The sequence below is a fragment of the Hemicordylus capensis genome, chromosome 2 (genome assembly GCF_027244095.1).
Source record: "Hemicordylus capensis ecotype Gifberg chromosome 2, rHemCap1.1.pri, whole genome shotgun sequence".
NCBI lineage: Eukaryota > Metazoa > Chordata > Lepidosauria > Squamata > Cordylidae > Hemicordylus > Hemicordylus capensis.
Genome location: NC_069658.1, coordinates 426062778 through 426077377, shown reverse-complemented (window position 1 = coordinate 426077377; position 14600 = coordinate 426062778). Strand labels below are relative to the sequence as shown.

General features: G+C 46.7%; 1 protein-coding gene across 8 annotated transcripts in view; it reads left to right on the top strand.

The window, feature by feature from the left end:
• Positions 1-14600, top strand: part of INPP1 (inositol polyphosphate-1-phosphatase) — a 16676-nt gene extending 2076 nt beyond the window's left edge. For 3 of the 8 annotated variants that reach the window (XM_053289227.1, XM_053289225.1, XM_053289229.1), the window contains 6 exons: positions 3128-3680; positions 5925-6164; positions 6757-6817; positions 9708-9908; positions 10858-11032; positions 12205-14600. In XM_053289227.1, the coding sequence (XP_053145202.1) occupies positions 5961-6164; positions 6757-6817; positions 9708-9908; positions 10858-11032; positions 12205-12691 (1128 nt within the window). In that variant the 5' untranslated portion in view covers positions 3128-3680; positions 5925-5960 and the 3' untranslated portion in view covers positions 12692-14600. Of the gene's footprint in view, positions 1-2953; positions 3050-3127; positions 3681-5924; positions 6165-6756; positions 6818-9707; positions 9909-10857; positions 11033-12204 lie in introns of all 8 variants that reach the window. The other 5 variants (XM_053289228.1, XM_053289226.1, XM_053289232.1 and 2 more) reach the window with 5 other exon arrangements.

The following is a 14600-nucleotide window of genomic DNA, read 5'->3' as shown; positions in this document are numbered from 1 at the left end:
ACTCAGAACCTGAGAAGCAGTTTGGAACTTCTCACTGTTCGGGGAAGTAGGAAATATGTGTGGGGTGGTGTTTTTTTTGGGGGGGGGGCGGTTGGTGTATTAGAGAGAGAGAAATGTGTGGGTGTGGAGAGAGGGGGGGAATACATGTAAATAGTAAGGCCAAATCCTGAAATGCAAGAGGTACAGTCTGACAATTTGATGTCATGCTTAAATGTATATCCACATTTGCCATTCACAACAGCAGTAAGTGGTGATAACAAGATCCACTTCCCCGCTAAGCTGATTAACCCTGCAATGTGAACAAAACCCACAGAGATTTCTCCTGTTAAAGCCTACTGTTGGTCTCAATATTTGGCGTGGTTCAAATCTTATTTTTGGGTAGAGATCTTATCAACTCCCAGTTCCACATTGACAAGTCGCCAATGACAGAGACAGGGAAAGTGCATTTAAGAGCAGCAAATACCTTTTTGGAATGGGTATATGAGCAAAAAGAAGCTCAGAGGGAACAATCTTCTGGAGGATGGAGAGAGTCCGAATCACTCGTTTGGGATGATCCATTCTGGGGCGCAGTGGACAAAGCTATTCACATATCAGAGCCTTATTTAAATTTGTTTTCCAGTATTAGAAATGGGGCATCCAGGTCCAAAGTGGGTGCCCCATTCTTTTAGACTAGTGGATACTTTTAGACTCTTCTTTTAATGGATTCTTTTAGACTAGGTCCCAGCATTCAGCAGCTCATGGGTCACCTGGATATATATCTAGAGATATAGATATATATTTCAATTCAGAGCTGTAGATACATGTTTTTTAGTTCTATACTCCAAAATAAGGTTTGGGGTACAGTACAGAACTAAAATCATGCATCTGCAATTCTGAACTGAACTGGGGAGAGCAACTAAGGAATTAGAAAACAACTACAACACTGAGAAACAGCTATAACATGTACCTGCAAAAAACATGAACCTACAAAGTACCTTTTCCTCAACAGAAAATAAAACAAGCAGCATAGACTTTTAGTAAAAAGAGTTTTCTTTTCAATAAAGTGTAATTGTTGCCAGAACCTGAGGGGTATAGAATTTGGCTTTAAAACAGCCAAATCTGGCAACCACTGTGGGAGTAAGCTCTGTTGAACACAGTGACATTTCTGAGTGTGTGCGAAGGACCAAGTTGCATACCAGTAATTCCCAAACTGTGTATCTTGAGCAATTAATCATTAAAAGCTGCCTGTGAGCCCAAAGTACCCACTGTGTCGCTGTATGATCCACTGCTTTGGCCTTGTGCCTCTTTCCAGACAGCCTGGGGTGGGGGTGATTGATTGATTGATTAAGTGCCATTCAGTCAGTGTCAACTCTTAGCAACCACATAGACAGATTCTCTCCAGGATGATCTGTCTTCAGCTTCACCACTACGGATGTGCATGAACACGATCGGAGGCTTTTTTATGGGCCTCCAAACCGGTTTGAATGTTGCCCGGCTTGAGGGTTTGATGGTGGGGGTGCGGTGGGCTTGGTGGCTTTAAGGGCAGGGGAGGATGCACTCCCCCCCGCCACGCTGCTGCACACCCCACCAGAAGCCCATCGGGGCAGCAGCGTACCTCCCTGCCGCCCCACTCTGACGTTATCCAGAAATACCCAGAAGTAGCACACGCATGTTGCACTCACTCACGCACACATTGGGTGCGTGCACGTGACATGTGATGCATGCGAGCGATGTGCATAGTCGCAGCTGCTACTTCCGAGTACTTCCGGATAATGTCGGAGCAGGGCAGCAGGGAGGTATGCTGCTGCCCTGACGAGCTTCTAGCGAGACGTGCGCCAGTGGGGGTAACTTGGCGGGGGGGGAGTGCATCCTCCCCCGCCCTTAAAGCCACCAACCCCCCCCCCTCCGCTGTCGAACTGGCCCCCACCAGTTCCATGCACATCCCTATCCACCACTTTGGTGTCTTCAGTGTCAATTGTGAGGGGTGGGAGTGGGTAGGATGGGATTAATTCTACTGCAGCTGGTGTGATTGGACTGGATTACTGCGGGTGAAGAGCCTCTTAAAGAAGGCTGGCTGTTGCCTTGTATGAGTCTCTACTGTGACTCCAGACTCAGGAGGCCTGCCAAGAACAGTGACTCCCGCAGAAACAAAGAGTAGGCTCCTCATGGGTGGGTAATTGTTCAGTTCAGTTCATCGTTTATTACGGTCCATGACCAGATAATAAAACAAAACACAGCATAAAACATAATGCAGAAATTCAAAACAATAACTTAGATAAAAATGACTTTAAAAACTCACTTATAGCTGAGTTGTTCTTGTCTCAATTTGCTAGCCGCTGGCTGCGCAAAATCTTGCTAACCTCTCTGTGACCTCCATGTGGCTATCCATTTAAAAAATTGGAAGCATAATAATCATTCGAGTGACCCAGCCTATTTTTTTAATAATGGCTCTATCCAAATGGAGCTAATGGTCTTATAAAAGGCACAGTATAGTAAGACGTGGGCTACTGTCTCAATGTCACCCCCACCGCATGGGCATAGCCCATTATTCCTTAGGGGAATTCCTTTATATCTCTCATCTAAGATGGCAGAAGGCAACACATTGAATCGTGCTTGTGAAAATGCTCTCCTCTGACTTAATGTGGTCAGGCGAGTGAGGTATGCTGCAGGATGAGGGTAATTTGGAAAACTGCCTAGGGTCTTTTTGGAAATAACCAGGCTTAGGTCCCTTTGTTTCTCCATGTCTAGCACTCTCCAGCTGACAATCTTTTTGGCTACATTAGGGCATTAAGATAGTTAGTATTGCTCTAAAAACCCACATTTACCTAGAGTAATCTGCAAGCTCTTACTCCAAGATGACTGAAATTCAACTCTCAAAACTAAGGGCACAAGGCCTAGTGGGCGGGCATGGAGTTTGAGCCAGAAATTAACCGTGCGAAGCCACGCCTGAGCTTCGATTTTCTGATTACTCCAGATTCCAAACGCAGAGCAGCATTCAAAACGCATCTAGGAAGATAAAAAAACAGCCCGGAGAAATCCCGCATGGACAATTTCTAATGAATGGAAATGGGTAATTGTTGTTCGTTCATGTTCTGAAGTAAACCTTTTTCTGCTGCAAGAGGAAATGATGCCTTTAATTTCCTTGCAGGGGGGAAATAAAAGACGTTTCTTGGCTCGGCTGTCGGATAATATGTGAGACTCGTGTTCGCAAGGCGCTGCCTGGCACACGCCCCTGGGAGGGGCAGAGCAGAGGATCACATGTTTCAGGTCAGGACAGATTTTGGTCCCCGCCTCCCTTGCCTGGAAGGATTCAACGGGAGAGCGCAATCAATGAGCTGAGAACTGGAAGCCGGAAAGTCGCCCTCGGTAATTAGGCGCTGACGTCTCTGGAACCGCTTTGAGAGTCCCTGACGGGGGTGATCCGGAGGGTGAGGAAAAGGAAAGGGGACTGGAGCATACATTCGCTCCTCGAACACCTTGATCCGCCCCCGCGGCTTGGCCCGCCAGCTAACGAGTGAAGCTCTTCCCTGGAGGGCCGTGAGTGACGGGCTACCCAAGTTGTTCCCAGAAGCTGCCGCGCTCACCTTGCTTCATCCTGCCGCCCTGCCGTGCTGCTGCCCAGACTGGAAAGGGCGAGCTGTGGAGCGGGGCGCGGCCGCAGGGAGAACAGCAGGGCGAGCACTAGAACAGCTTCTGGTCTGGTGGGTGACACTGGCGTCGGCGTCGTGGGAGATGGATACTTGATGGGCTGGAGCAGGAGAGCTTATTGGTGGCCCAGCGGATGTGGAGTGGAGGAGGGAAGGCAATGTCTGTGTGCGGAGTAGAAGTCCTGCCCGCCCTCGCCAATGGGCGATAGAAAAGGGGGCGATGCTTGGAGTGGGCTGATGCTGGGCATTGTTGGCATTTGGGACCCATACGCTGTAATGACCAATCAGAGATGTAGCTACAATTAAAGGAGGAGGACAAATCTCCCTGAGGGAGAGGGGTCTGCCAGCTGGGTGACAGTTTGATCTTTGCTTTCCCCCTTGTGCCTTCTTGGGATTTTTTTTTTGGGGGGGGGTATCTTCACTTTTCTCTGTCTTAACTTTTTGTCCCAGAACTCACTCCAATCTTGCTATGCCCAGTCATCCCATGTCTAATATACACAACTATGAAACTGCAAGTTGGACTGCTTAAAAAGTCCTATGCACCCCACCACAACAGTGGAGGCACCAGGAAAAAGATATTGGGGGTAAAGTGACAAGGGATAAAGTACATTTCTGGGAGAGGCCATACTTTGTTCTACATGTTAGAACTTTTAAGTGTAGTGATTCATTGGAAGGGAAACCGCACTCCATCTTTCCTTGCTTTCCACTCCCAGTGAGGAACCATTACTCTTCCTCATCTTAACTGTCAGCCTACCTCTTTTTCTCCTTACATCCCTTTCCTGAACTTATCCCCAGGGACTGAAAAGAGGACTGCTAAGGTGTTCTCCCAGAATGTAATGTGTGGCTTTAAAACATGGCTAATATTTATCAGTACAGCTGTTTATGATGAGGATGTGCTTGAAAGATATCCTAGAAATGTTGGTACTAGGTTCCATTGCATTTATGCATATACTCTGTAGGACTGTTGTGTAGGAAAATGCCAGGGGAAAGACTTAAGAGCTCACAAAATGTGGTCCCAGCAAACCAGGAAGTTACTATCTATTATATATTACTTCCATCTTCAGGCAGCATCCAAAAACCCATCAAAGAGTCCTGCTGAGAGTCACCAGGCCGCACTCTAGCCCTGTCACTTAAGAAGCTGGGGAGGGGATTTCCTGCCCATAAACTTTTACTTTAGCAGAAATCATATGTTCCAGCTCTCCTTCCTTGGTGTCTTAAACTGCAATACTTAACACACTTAGCCCATAGTATGACTCACTGAACACAATCGAATTTATTTCTGAGTAAACATGTTTAAGTTTGCACTGCTTGTCAGATTTTTCCATCTGACGTTAAGTGGCATTTTATATCTATTATTCAGGGTTGGGTTGGGTTTTTTGTACCTGCTAAATGTGTTGCACTGAAGGAATTACAAAGGGACAAGAAATGTGTGTACGAGAAATATGTGTACAAGTACACTTACCTATGTGTTATGTTTGTATCGTACCCTCCCCCCCGGAGTTCAGGATGGCATACAAAATTCTCCCCCCTTGCCCAATTTTATCATCACAACAACCCTGTAAGGTAGACCAGGCTGCAAGAGTGTAAGTGGCCTGAGCTCACCTAGTAAGCCAAGCAGGCATTTGAACCTAGAACTTCCCAGTCCTAGTCCAACCAAAGTGTTGGACTCCAACACTCTAAATACTATGCCATCTTGGTGCACCCCAGGAGAGAAGAAAATAGGAGTCTTGTCTCTTCCATCACTGTTGCCACCCGCTGGGATTCAGGTTCAGTAGCTAATTGGCCAGAACAGGGTTTAGGATAACATAATAATGCTATTCAGACATTATCCTATATAGGTGTCTGTACATATGTTTGTGTGAATGACTGTATTTGTGTTCATTTTAAAAGAGAGCCAGGATAGAGATAGGAAGTGTGCAAGGAAACATAATGTGTGACTAATTGTATGTGCACACCCTATGCACAGATTGTGCATGTGTGGAACATAATTGTTGTTTGTTTCAAGCTCAGCTGAAAAGTTTGGTCTTTGTGGCTCTCTTGAAGGCCTACAGGGAGGACAAGCCTCTTGTACTCACAGGGAGCACAGTTCATCACTTTGGGGTAACTGCTGAGAAGGCCTGATCCCAAGTTGCCACCAGAGGAACTGATGGCACCTGAAGACGGACCTCTCCTGATGATCTTGATGAGCAGTGGGGATCTGGCAGAGAAGGGTGCTCTCTCAGCATGACGTGAATAGGGGTGCTGATGTGACTCTTACATTCTCTCCCCCCCCCTTTTCATTTCCTTTGTTTCCTCTAGCACAGCCTGTCCCTTCCTCCTTCCCTGCCCCATACCATGGCAACTCTTCTGAAGAGCCTGCTTGCTGCCTCGGAGAAAGCGGCCAATATTGCCCAGCTGTGTCGCCAAGAGGAGGCACTTTTCAGCTTGCTCATTGAGGAGAAGAAGGGTGTGGACAAGAACAAGAAGTTCCTGCAGGATTTCAAGACGTTGGCAGATGTGTTGATCCAAGAGGTCATCAAGCATGATGTGGGAAAGGAGGTACCTGTTGAAGGGGGAAGAGAAATGAGGAGCTCCGTAGCAGCTCTGGGTCAGAGGCAGGGCTAGCATGAGACAGTCGACCTCCTGATGGTGATAACGCAGTCTCCTTCCACCCCTTCTAACCCAGAATTGCTGCTCCACTTACCTTAAGCTATGCCTGTATCTGTAGGGGCAGCCCTTCAGAGAGGCAGCCCCATTCAGGTGCAGATGCAGGGAGGTGTGTAGGAGCAGCAAGTGCTGTGTCACCACCACCACCACCACCACGGCATCCCCCCACCATCTACTCCTGCTACCCTTTCGCGCCCTGCTGGGGCATTCCAAGTTTCGCCTTGGTCTTATAATTGGGATTTGTATAATACACAGTGGCTGACATCCTGGGTAAATTTACTTGAGACAGTCCCATTGCAATTAAAAGGACATATTAGACATCTCATTATCTCTGCTCTGTTTCTGCTCCAGTGAATCAATGTGGGGTGAGGGCAGCCAAGAGCTAGCAAGCCCAGAATAGCCAGTGCCTGGATCAGAGCATGATTGACCTGCTCTCTCTCCTTCTCCATTTCTCTTTTCCCCTCCCCATTGACAACCTCCTCAGTTTCCAGAGCTACAAGATCATATTCGTGGTGAAGAGTCTAACAAGTTTGAAAACGGCCTTGGTGAGTACTGGGGCTCTAGAATGTGAGGGAGGGAGAATAATGTTTGCCATTATTGAGCTGCTTCTTTAGGGACCCCTGATGATTTTTCAAGGAACCCCCCAAGTTCCTCAGAGTGCAGTTGGAAGACCACTGCCCTTGCACCATACCTGCTGCTAATTTATTAATTGGTTGCTCTCATTTTTGATTTAATTTTGATTTATAAACTGTCAGTAGGCTTTGTATCACATCTGTATTCTGTACAGTGCACAGTTATATTGCAAGTAAATTTGAGATGGTGACTGTAGTGGAGTGCTGGCAATGGTTTTGGCCTATTAAGGCCTTAATGGCTTGACTGCCTTATATCATGGGGTCCACCTGTTCCCATATGAGTCTGCTGGTCCTTTAAGATTGTTGGACTTGGTGTACCATCTTTAAGATCTTCTAGAGCTCTGTATTACATATAGGCCTTCCCCCGCCCACCAGAAAGCTATTCATCATTTCTTAGAAGTGATAGTTTATTTTTTTTAGTAACGGTTGTTTTATTATTATAATAGATATTTATACCCACCTTACCCCCATGCAGTACTACCCGGGGTGGCTCACAACATTTACAAACACATAAAATGTAAAACAAAGTTAAACAAGACTAAAACCACTCTTAAAATTACAAATTTTAATTGTAAATTTAATTACAATTTGATTGCTTGTACTGATGGTTACTTAGCTGTTTGAATTAGGAACATAGGAAGCTGCCATATACTGAGTCAGACCATTGGTCTATCTAGCTCAGTATTGTCTACACAGACTGGCAGCGGCTTCTCCAAGGCTGCAGGCAGGAATCTCTCTCAATCCTATCTTGGAGATGCTGCCAGGGAAGGAACTTGAAACCTTCTGTTCTTCCCAGAGCGGCTCCATCCCCTAAGGGGAATATCTTACAGTGCTCACACTTGTAGTCTCCCATTTATATGCAACCAGGGTGGACCCTGCTTGGCTAAGGGGACAAGTCATGCTTGCTACTACAAGACCAGCTCTCCTCTCTTAGAAAGGTAGGATATAAAGGTTCTTAAGCAATAAAGTTGCCACTGCTTAGTAATAATTTCAACTTCTTTGTTGAAATGTGGTATACAAATATTTTAAATAATGACACCTTGACTAAATTTACCTGAGGAAGTCCCATTGAAATTAAAGGGCGAGTTAGGCCTAACTTGTCCTCTTAATTTCAACTAGCTTAACCTGCGCAGAACATCTGTGCCCTAGTACTTGATTGCTCCCCTCACCCCCTGCCATAGCCCCCCTCACCTCAGAGATCTCTCCACCCTCACCTGAGCTGTGCTCCTGCTCATCCTCCTCCTCCTCCATCCGATTGTTTCCACCCCCCTCACCCCTCCTGGTCACTCCTCCATCCTTTTACTCCATCCCCCTCACACTCTTGGTCGTGGCTGCAGTGTTGCTGGTGCCTGTTGGCCAAGCTGCAGCCCCCTATCCCCAGAGACCTCCCCACCCAAGCCCCACTCCTGCTCCTCCCCACAGGAGCAGCAGCAGTGGTTGACCGGGCCCTTCCTCACTGCCACCACCAACATGGCCACTCGTTCCCCTCAAGCCACTGACAGGCCCGGGCCCATCCCTTGCCTGCCTCCCTCCTCCAATGGCCTCAGTAGCCCAAAACATCAGCAATGGTTGACTGGGCCCTTCCTTGCTGCCAATAGGCGCCACCGTGGCCGCTCGTTCCCCTGACAGGCTCGGGCCCATACCTCGCCCTTACTTCTTTCTCTTTCCCTCCTTTCTTTCTCTCTCTCTCTCCTCCACTCGATCTTCCTCTGTCTTTATTCCCCTCCCCACTCCTTCCTTCCTTCCTTTTTTCCTCTCTCCCTCCCGCCCTCCCTTCTTGAGTTAACAGATCTTGTTCATCTTGTTTCCTCATCTAATTCACACAATGACAGCCTCCTCCTGGAGGGGCTCTTCCCTACCTCACGACCCCTCTCTTCACGGACCCCTGCCCACTATTCTCATTCTCTCTCTCTCTCTCTACACACACACACACACACACACACACACACACACACACTATATATATATATTCCTCTCCTCTACAATCAAGAACATCTTCCGACCAGTAACAGTTGTATTCCAACTGACCTTAACTGTCACAGGCCCCTCCTCCTCTCTGCATATGGAATCCCCACTGCCCAATCACCATGGTGCTTATGCTTGTGAACTCGTGCAAGAGCTGCCACACACAGGATTAGCCATGGGTACACCTTAGAGAATTATATGTATAGATATGTATAGATGGGATTTCCTCAAGTAAATTTAGTTAGGGTGCTATTATTATTAAAAATATTTGTATACCACACTTCAACAAAGAAGTTCTCAAAGCGCAAGAAGACGATTCCCTCATCCAGAAAGGATCTCAGTATTTAAAAAACTAAGCAGTTTTTTAAATTAATTAATTAATTAATTAATTAATTAATTAAACACATTTCTGTAAGTCTCTTAAGAAGTTACAGCCATAACACTGAATATGCTGGGCTGAACAGAGACAGTCGCTCTCCCCCGACTCAGTGGAAGAGGACCACCACTTTGAAAGATGCCTCTTTGCCCGCTTAGCAGGAACTGCACAAGGGCTTCATGCACCAGATGAGGCAGATTGGGAGTGTCCTTTTTGCACAAACAAGTTCACAATGTGGATAGGAATTACCCATGGAAACAAATTGTAGTTTCTCCTTAGAAGGGAAACTGTCAGCATGTTTAGTCACAAAAACTAAACTGATGGGGACACCAGGCCAACCAAAAGTTCAGATCCATCCTGCAGGCCATTCTCCATTTCTGACTCAGAGTGAACAATACCCTTTCAATACAGGCGGGCATGTGTGGAAAAGCTTTAGCTTACTGAACTTTCTTTGCCTTCTAGGGGAGACCGTGGTGGTGCAAGTTTGTCCCACCCAACAGGAAACAGCTGCATTGTTGCAAAAAGTCCTGGATCGGAAGCAGGCAGCGGCTGAATTGTTAGCTGCTGCTATTCATCGGGAAGTGGTGCTTTCGGACCCAGCACTGGATAAGGTGGCCGTGACAATTCCCACAGACAGCATGGCAGTGTGGATCGATCCCATAGGTAACATGGCAAAGGGAATACAACATTAGGCACCAGAAAACATGAGCTTGGACTCTCCTCTGATTCCCAGGGCATCAGTGCTGGGCCTGTAAAGTAGAAGGAGCTGCTTATACCCTTGCTCTGTTTTCAAGCCCAGTTTTGAATCGTAGCACTCACATAGCCCTGTTCAGACATAATGTTGTTCCTGTACAGATGTTTTTGTGTGAATGACTGTATCCACATTCCTTTTAAAAGCAAACCTGGGTACAGGTTCCCTGAAATGCAGGCTACTGATAGGAAGTGTACTGCTTTACCTGGGTTCAGCATAACATGTGAATAGCTCTACCTGCATATAGATCTGTATCTGTGTACGCTGAACTCAGATTGTACGAGTGTAGAACATAGTGTGTGAATGAGGCAAATGTCTCAGGCAGACGTCTTGCCTGGTTCTGCTGCCTGAGTTGATTTTGGGTCTCTTTGTGCATTATTGTTTTACATCTATACACCTAAAAATATAATGAGTGAATGTAACAAAAAAATGATTGGAAACACACATCACACAGGTATGTTTGCTGGGAAGCTGTGATTTACTGACACTCCATGTCAAGCATACACTCTGTGGTCAAGCCAGGCTTGTTATGATATAATGTGTGAAATGGTCCTTTACTTGGATGTATCGGGGATTAAACCTTGGATCTTCTACGTGTAAAGCATATGCTCTACTATTCTTGAGGCTGGCAGCTGTGGGGATATAGCTCCTACTGTCCTGCCACTTTGGAATTAAGAGGTATTGATGGGAACTGACTGAGACCCATTCAGGCCCTCCAAATCCCTTCCCTCTGCCTGTACGAAATACTACACTTCAGACCGTTTGGACCATTTTGATGCCTGCTTGGCTAGTACTGTACCTGGGTGAAGGAAGTCCAGTCTCTCACACGCGCTCGCACGCTCTCTCTCTCTCTCTCCTCAGATTCCACCAATCAGTACATCCGTGGGCGTGGCGACGTGACGCCTGTTGATGGCATCTATCCTTCAGGGCTTCACTCGGCACTGGTGTTGATAGGGGTCTATCACCGGCACTCAGGGGAGCCTGTCCTAGGCATAATCAATGAGCCCTTTTTCCAGGAAGGGCAGCCAGCACGCAGGTAACTGTACTACAGGACATACTTGCACATGTGGGCCAGAGTGACCACCTCCCTAAGGAGCAAGTGGCTTAGCCAGAGACTCTTGATCTTCCCATTGTTTTGACAGACACACATCATCTTTCATGCAAAGGTTAGGATGAACAGGGTTGGTATGACAATTCAAACAGCTAAGTAACCATCAGTACAAGCAATCAAATTGTAATTAAATTTACAACTTCGGACCTCCAGCTGTGGTTGGACTAAAACTCCCATCATCCCACCACAATGGCCTCTGTGACTGGGGATGCTGGGAGCTGTAGTCCAACAGCAGCTGCAGGGCTGAAGTTATGCAGCCTTGGTTTACATCTATGTTTGCTGCAGCGTCCTCTGGTCTTAATATTGAGGTTTGGGGTTACCCTCTGATCTAGCACATATCTGCACGCAGAGGCCAACTAGTGTAGATCTGACCGCTGCCAACTGCATTACTGCAGACAGTTTGCTACACCAGATGAGTATGTTGCGCTTTGCTTATAAAAAGCCCAACTGTCATACAGACTGAATATTACACTATCTTACAGAGCTGGTTCCAGTTTGCCTTATCCCATTCCTTTCTCCAAGAGAGACCCCTTAGTCATTCCCACGGCCCAGTGATGTGTGTCATTTTCAGCACACAGTGCATTGCTGTCTCAGATTTTTGCTTCCTTCTCATGCTACATTGATCACCACCTCACCACAACAACCACCTTCCTTGCTGACAAGATGTTGTCAGGGATGAGAAGCGTAGTAGCCACTTCTGCTTCAACGGAGACCCATTAAGGTGATGAATTGGTGTTGTTCCCAGCAAATTATCCTAGGCGTTTTCCAGATTACATGCTCAACAGGGGTAAAATGCTTCGACTTGGCAGGATCGTATTGAAAATGATCCCCAGAATCTCATACTCCTGAGATGGGAAAATGCAGCTATTTTTCTGCAACAGACTTGCAACGTTGTAGCACTATAACGCAAAGATAAAATCCAAAATTAAGGCATCAGAAATGTGAACGGCACCTTGCTGTCAGTGCAGGGGCTGCAGTGTCACAACACAGGAAGTATGGAAGCACACTTAGGAGATCCGTAGTGACCCTGTTATAGGGATTAATCTGGAAAGCACCCTGGTCTGTCTCTCTGTCTCTCTCTCTCTCCCCTCTTGCAGATGGCAGAGCAAATATCACTGGGGCATCTCCTACAGAGGCACCAACTTGAGCTCACTGAGCCAGCCCTTACTGCGGGCTGCTCCTCGTGTGGTGCTGAGCAGCAATGAGAAAGTGGTGCTACAGAAGGCCCTGGCTCCCCTGTATGGGGAGCAGCTGTGCTTTGCCTCGGGTGCCGGGTACAAGATGTTGTGTGTGGCCTTGGGCCTTGCGGATGCCTACGTGCTCTCAGAGGGCAGCACTTTCAAGTGGGACTCATGTGGCCCCCATGCCATCCTGCGGGCCCTTGGGGGAGGCATTGTTGACCTTGCAGAGGCCTTGAAGGCATGGCGGGCTGGGCAACACACACTGCTGCCTGAACTGTCCTATAACCAGCCTGTGCAGGGAGCTGTGGGTGCGGAGTGCTGGGCCAACCAAGGGGGCATCGTGGCCTATGTTTATCAGGAGCATCTAGAGGCTGTGATGGCCACTCTGGTGGATGCCTTTTAAACTCCTCCTGGGGGGTGGGGGCTTTGCTGGGACATTCGTCTCTGCCTGAGGAAAGGAAGCTGACCCCCAGCAAGGGACTCTGTATGACTCTGGCTTCTCAAGGGACAAATCAATTGTTGGTGGGTCCAAATGCCTGAATGGGGCTGGCTCGGAATGAGTGGTGGTGTTCTTTGGCTGGCTTATGTCTTCTCAGTCATAGAAAACATCACTTCTGGTGCAGGGGGCAGAATCTAAAATCATTATCCTCTATCTGTGTTGCTATATTGTTCGTTCATATATATACACACACACCCGTGTGTGTGCACTTTTTTTTTAATTTTGTGGGTAAAGCAGTAAATATGCCTTGAGACCATTAAGTACCTTCCATTATATTTGCTTCAGTTCTCACTGTCTCTTGTGTAGTGAGTAGCATGCTGTACTAATCCTCTGGCACAAGCATCCTTTCTGTTGTGCCCATCCCTTGTGACACTCTGGCCGACATGATGCACAGCGTTACAGAGGCATGATGCCATAAGGCACTGCCAGGGCTGCTCACAACAGGCGGTTGTGCACACAGTGCTTTCACAGGTTTCCTCATTCAGGTCAACAGGGAAACTTACCAAAGTGCTGCTTGTGCACCCACCTGTTCTGAGCAGCCCCAGCACTGCCTTTCAGGTCCACAGCAGCCCCACAGCATTATGCCTCTGTAATGCTGCACATCATGTGAGCCACTGTCTGGATTGTGTAGCTTAATCTATGAGGAAATTGTGTGCAGCAGTGGCCAATTTGAGGCTCTCCAGCCATTCTTGGACTACAACTCCCATTGTCGTCCGCCACAATTGCAGCTGGGGATGATAGGATTGGGTCCAACAGCAGCTGGAAAGCCTTGGGTTGGCCACCCCTGGGATAGTGGATGGATGGTCCTGCTTCATGGTGGGAGGTACCTAGATGGCCTTGATGTCCCTTCCAGGTCTACAGGGGCAGGGCATATATCTATGCCACAGCTTTAAACTGACTTAGCAGTCATTTCTTCTTCCCCAGAGAATCCTGAGACTTGTAGTTCTGTGAGCAGGCGAAGGCTCTTTCGCAGGAATACTCACAGACCAAACCATAATTCCTAAATTATTTGGAGGAAGCCCTGACATTTGAACTTCTAGGAAACTGACATGAGTGTACAGTGTGGATATGTGCCTTGCTTCTAGGAACACTCTTCTACAACTTGCTGTCATAGCAAGTTATGATATTGCCAGGCTATTCGTTTCTTGCAATTCTGTATGTGTGGGATTTTGCATAGAATGTAGTATTTGGCACAGGACTTGATTGATATGGCAGATTTATAGGAATTTTGATTTTTAAAGCACACTTCTAGCTCTTCTGATTTGAAGATATTATTGAAAACAGGTACACAGTGTCAGCAAAATAGTCAAGAAAGAGGCATAGCCACCATCTCTCCTTTCAGTGCTGTAGTGTACCCATACCTCCGATGCTTCTAACACATACGCATGTGTGTCCACGCAGGCACACACTGCTTTTTTTTAAAAGGTGTACATACATTTAAATATGTGGGAGCAGAATATAAAAGACTATCCACTTAATGTAGATTTATTTACTCTGAACACAGGATGTGACTTTCTCGGTGCAGAATATAGACTTTTTTTTTTAAGCGTCTATAATGACGATTACAATAATCACATTTGGTATTCTAAAGTTGCAATCCATTGCATATTTACCTGAGGGTAAATCCCACTGAATATAGTGAGGCTTGCTTCTAAGTAAACATGCATGGGATTGTACTGTATGAGTAATAAACTGCAGCTAAAATGGAATTGTATGGAATATTCTCAGATTTTATTTTTTGAAAAACTCAGTATATCTGCAATCTTAGACTGTGTACTATTCCAATATTTAATAAACATACCAGTATTTCTTC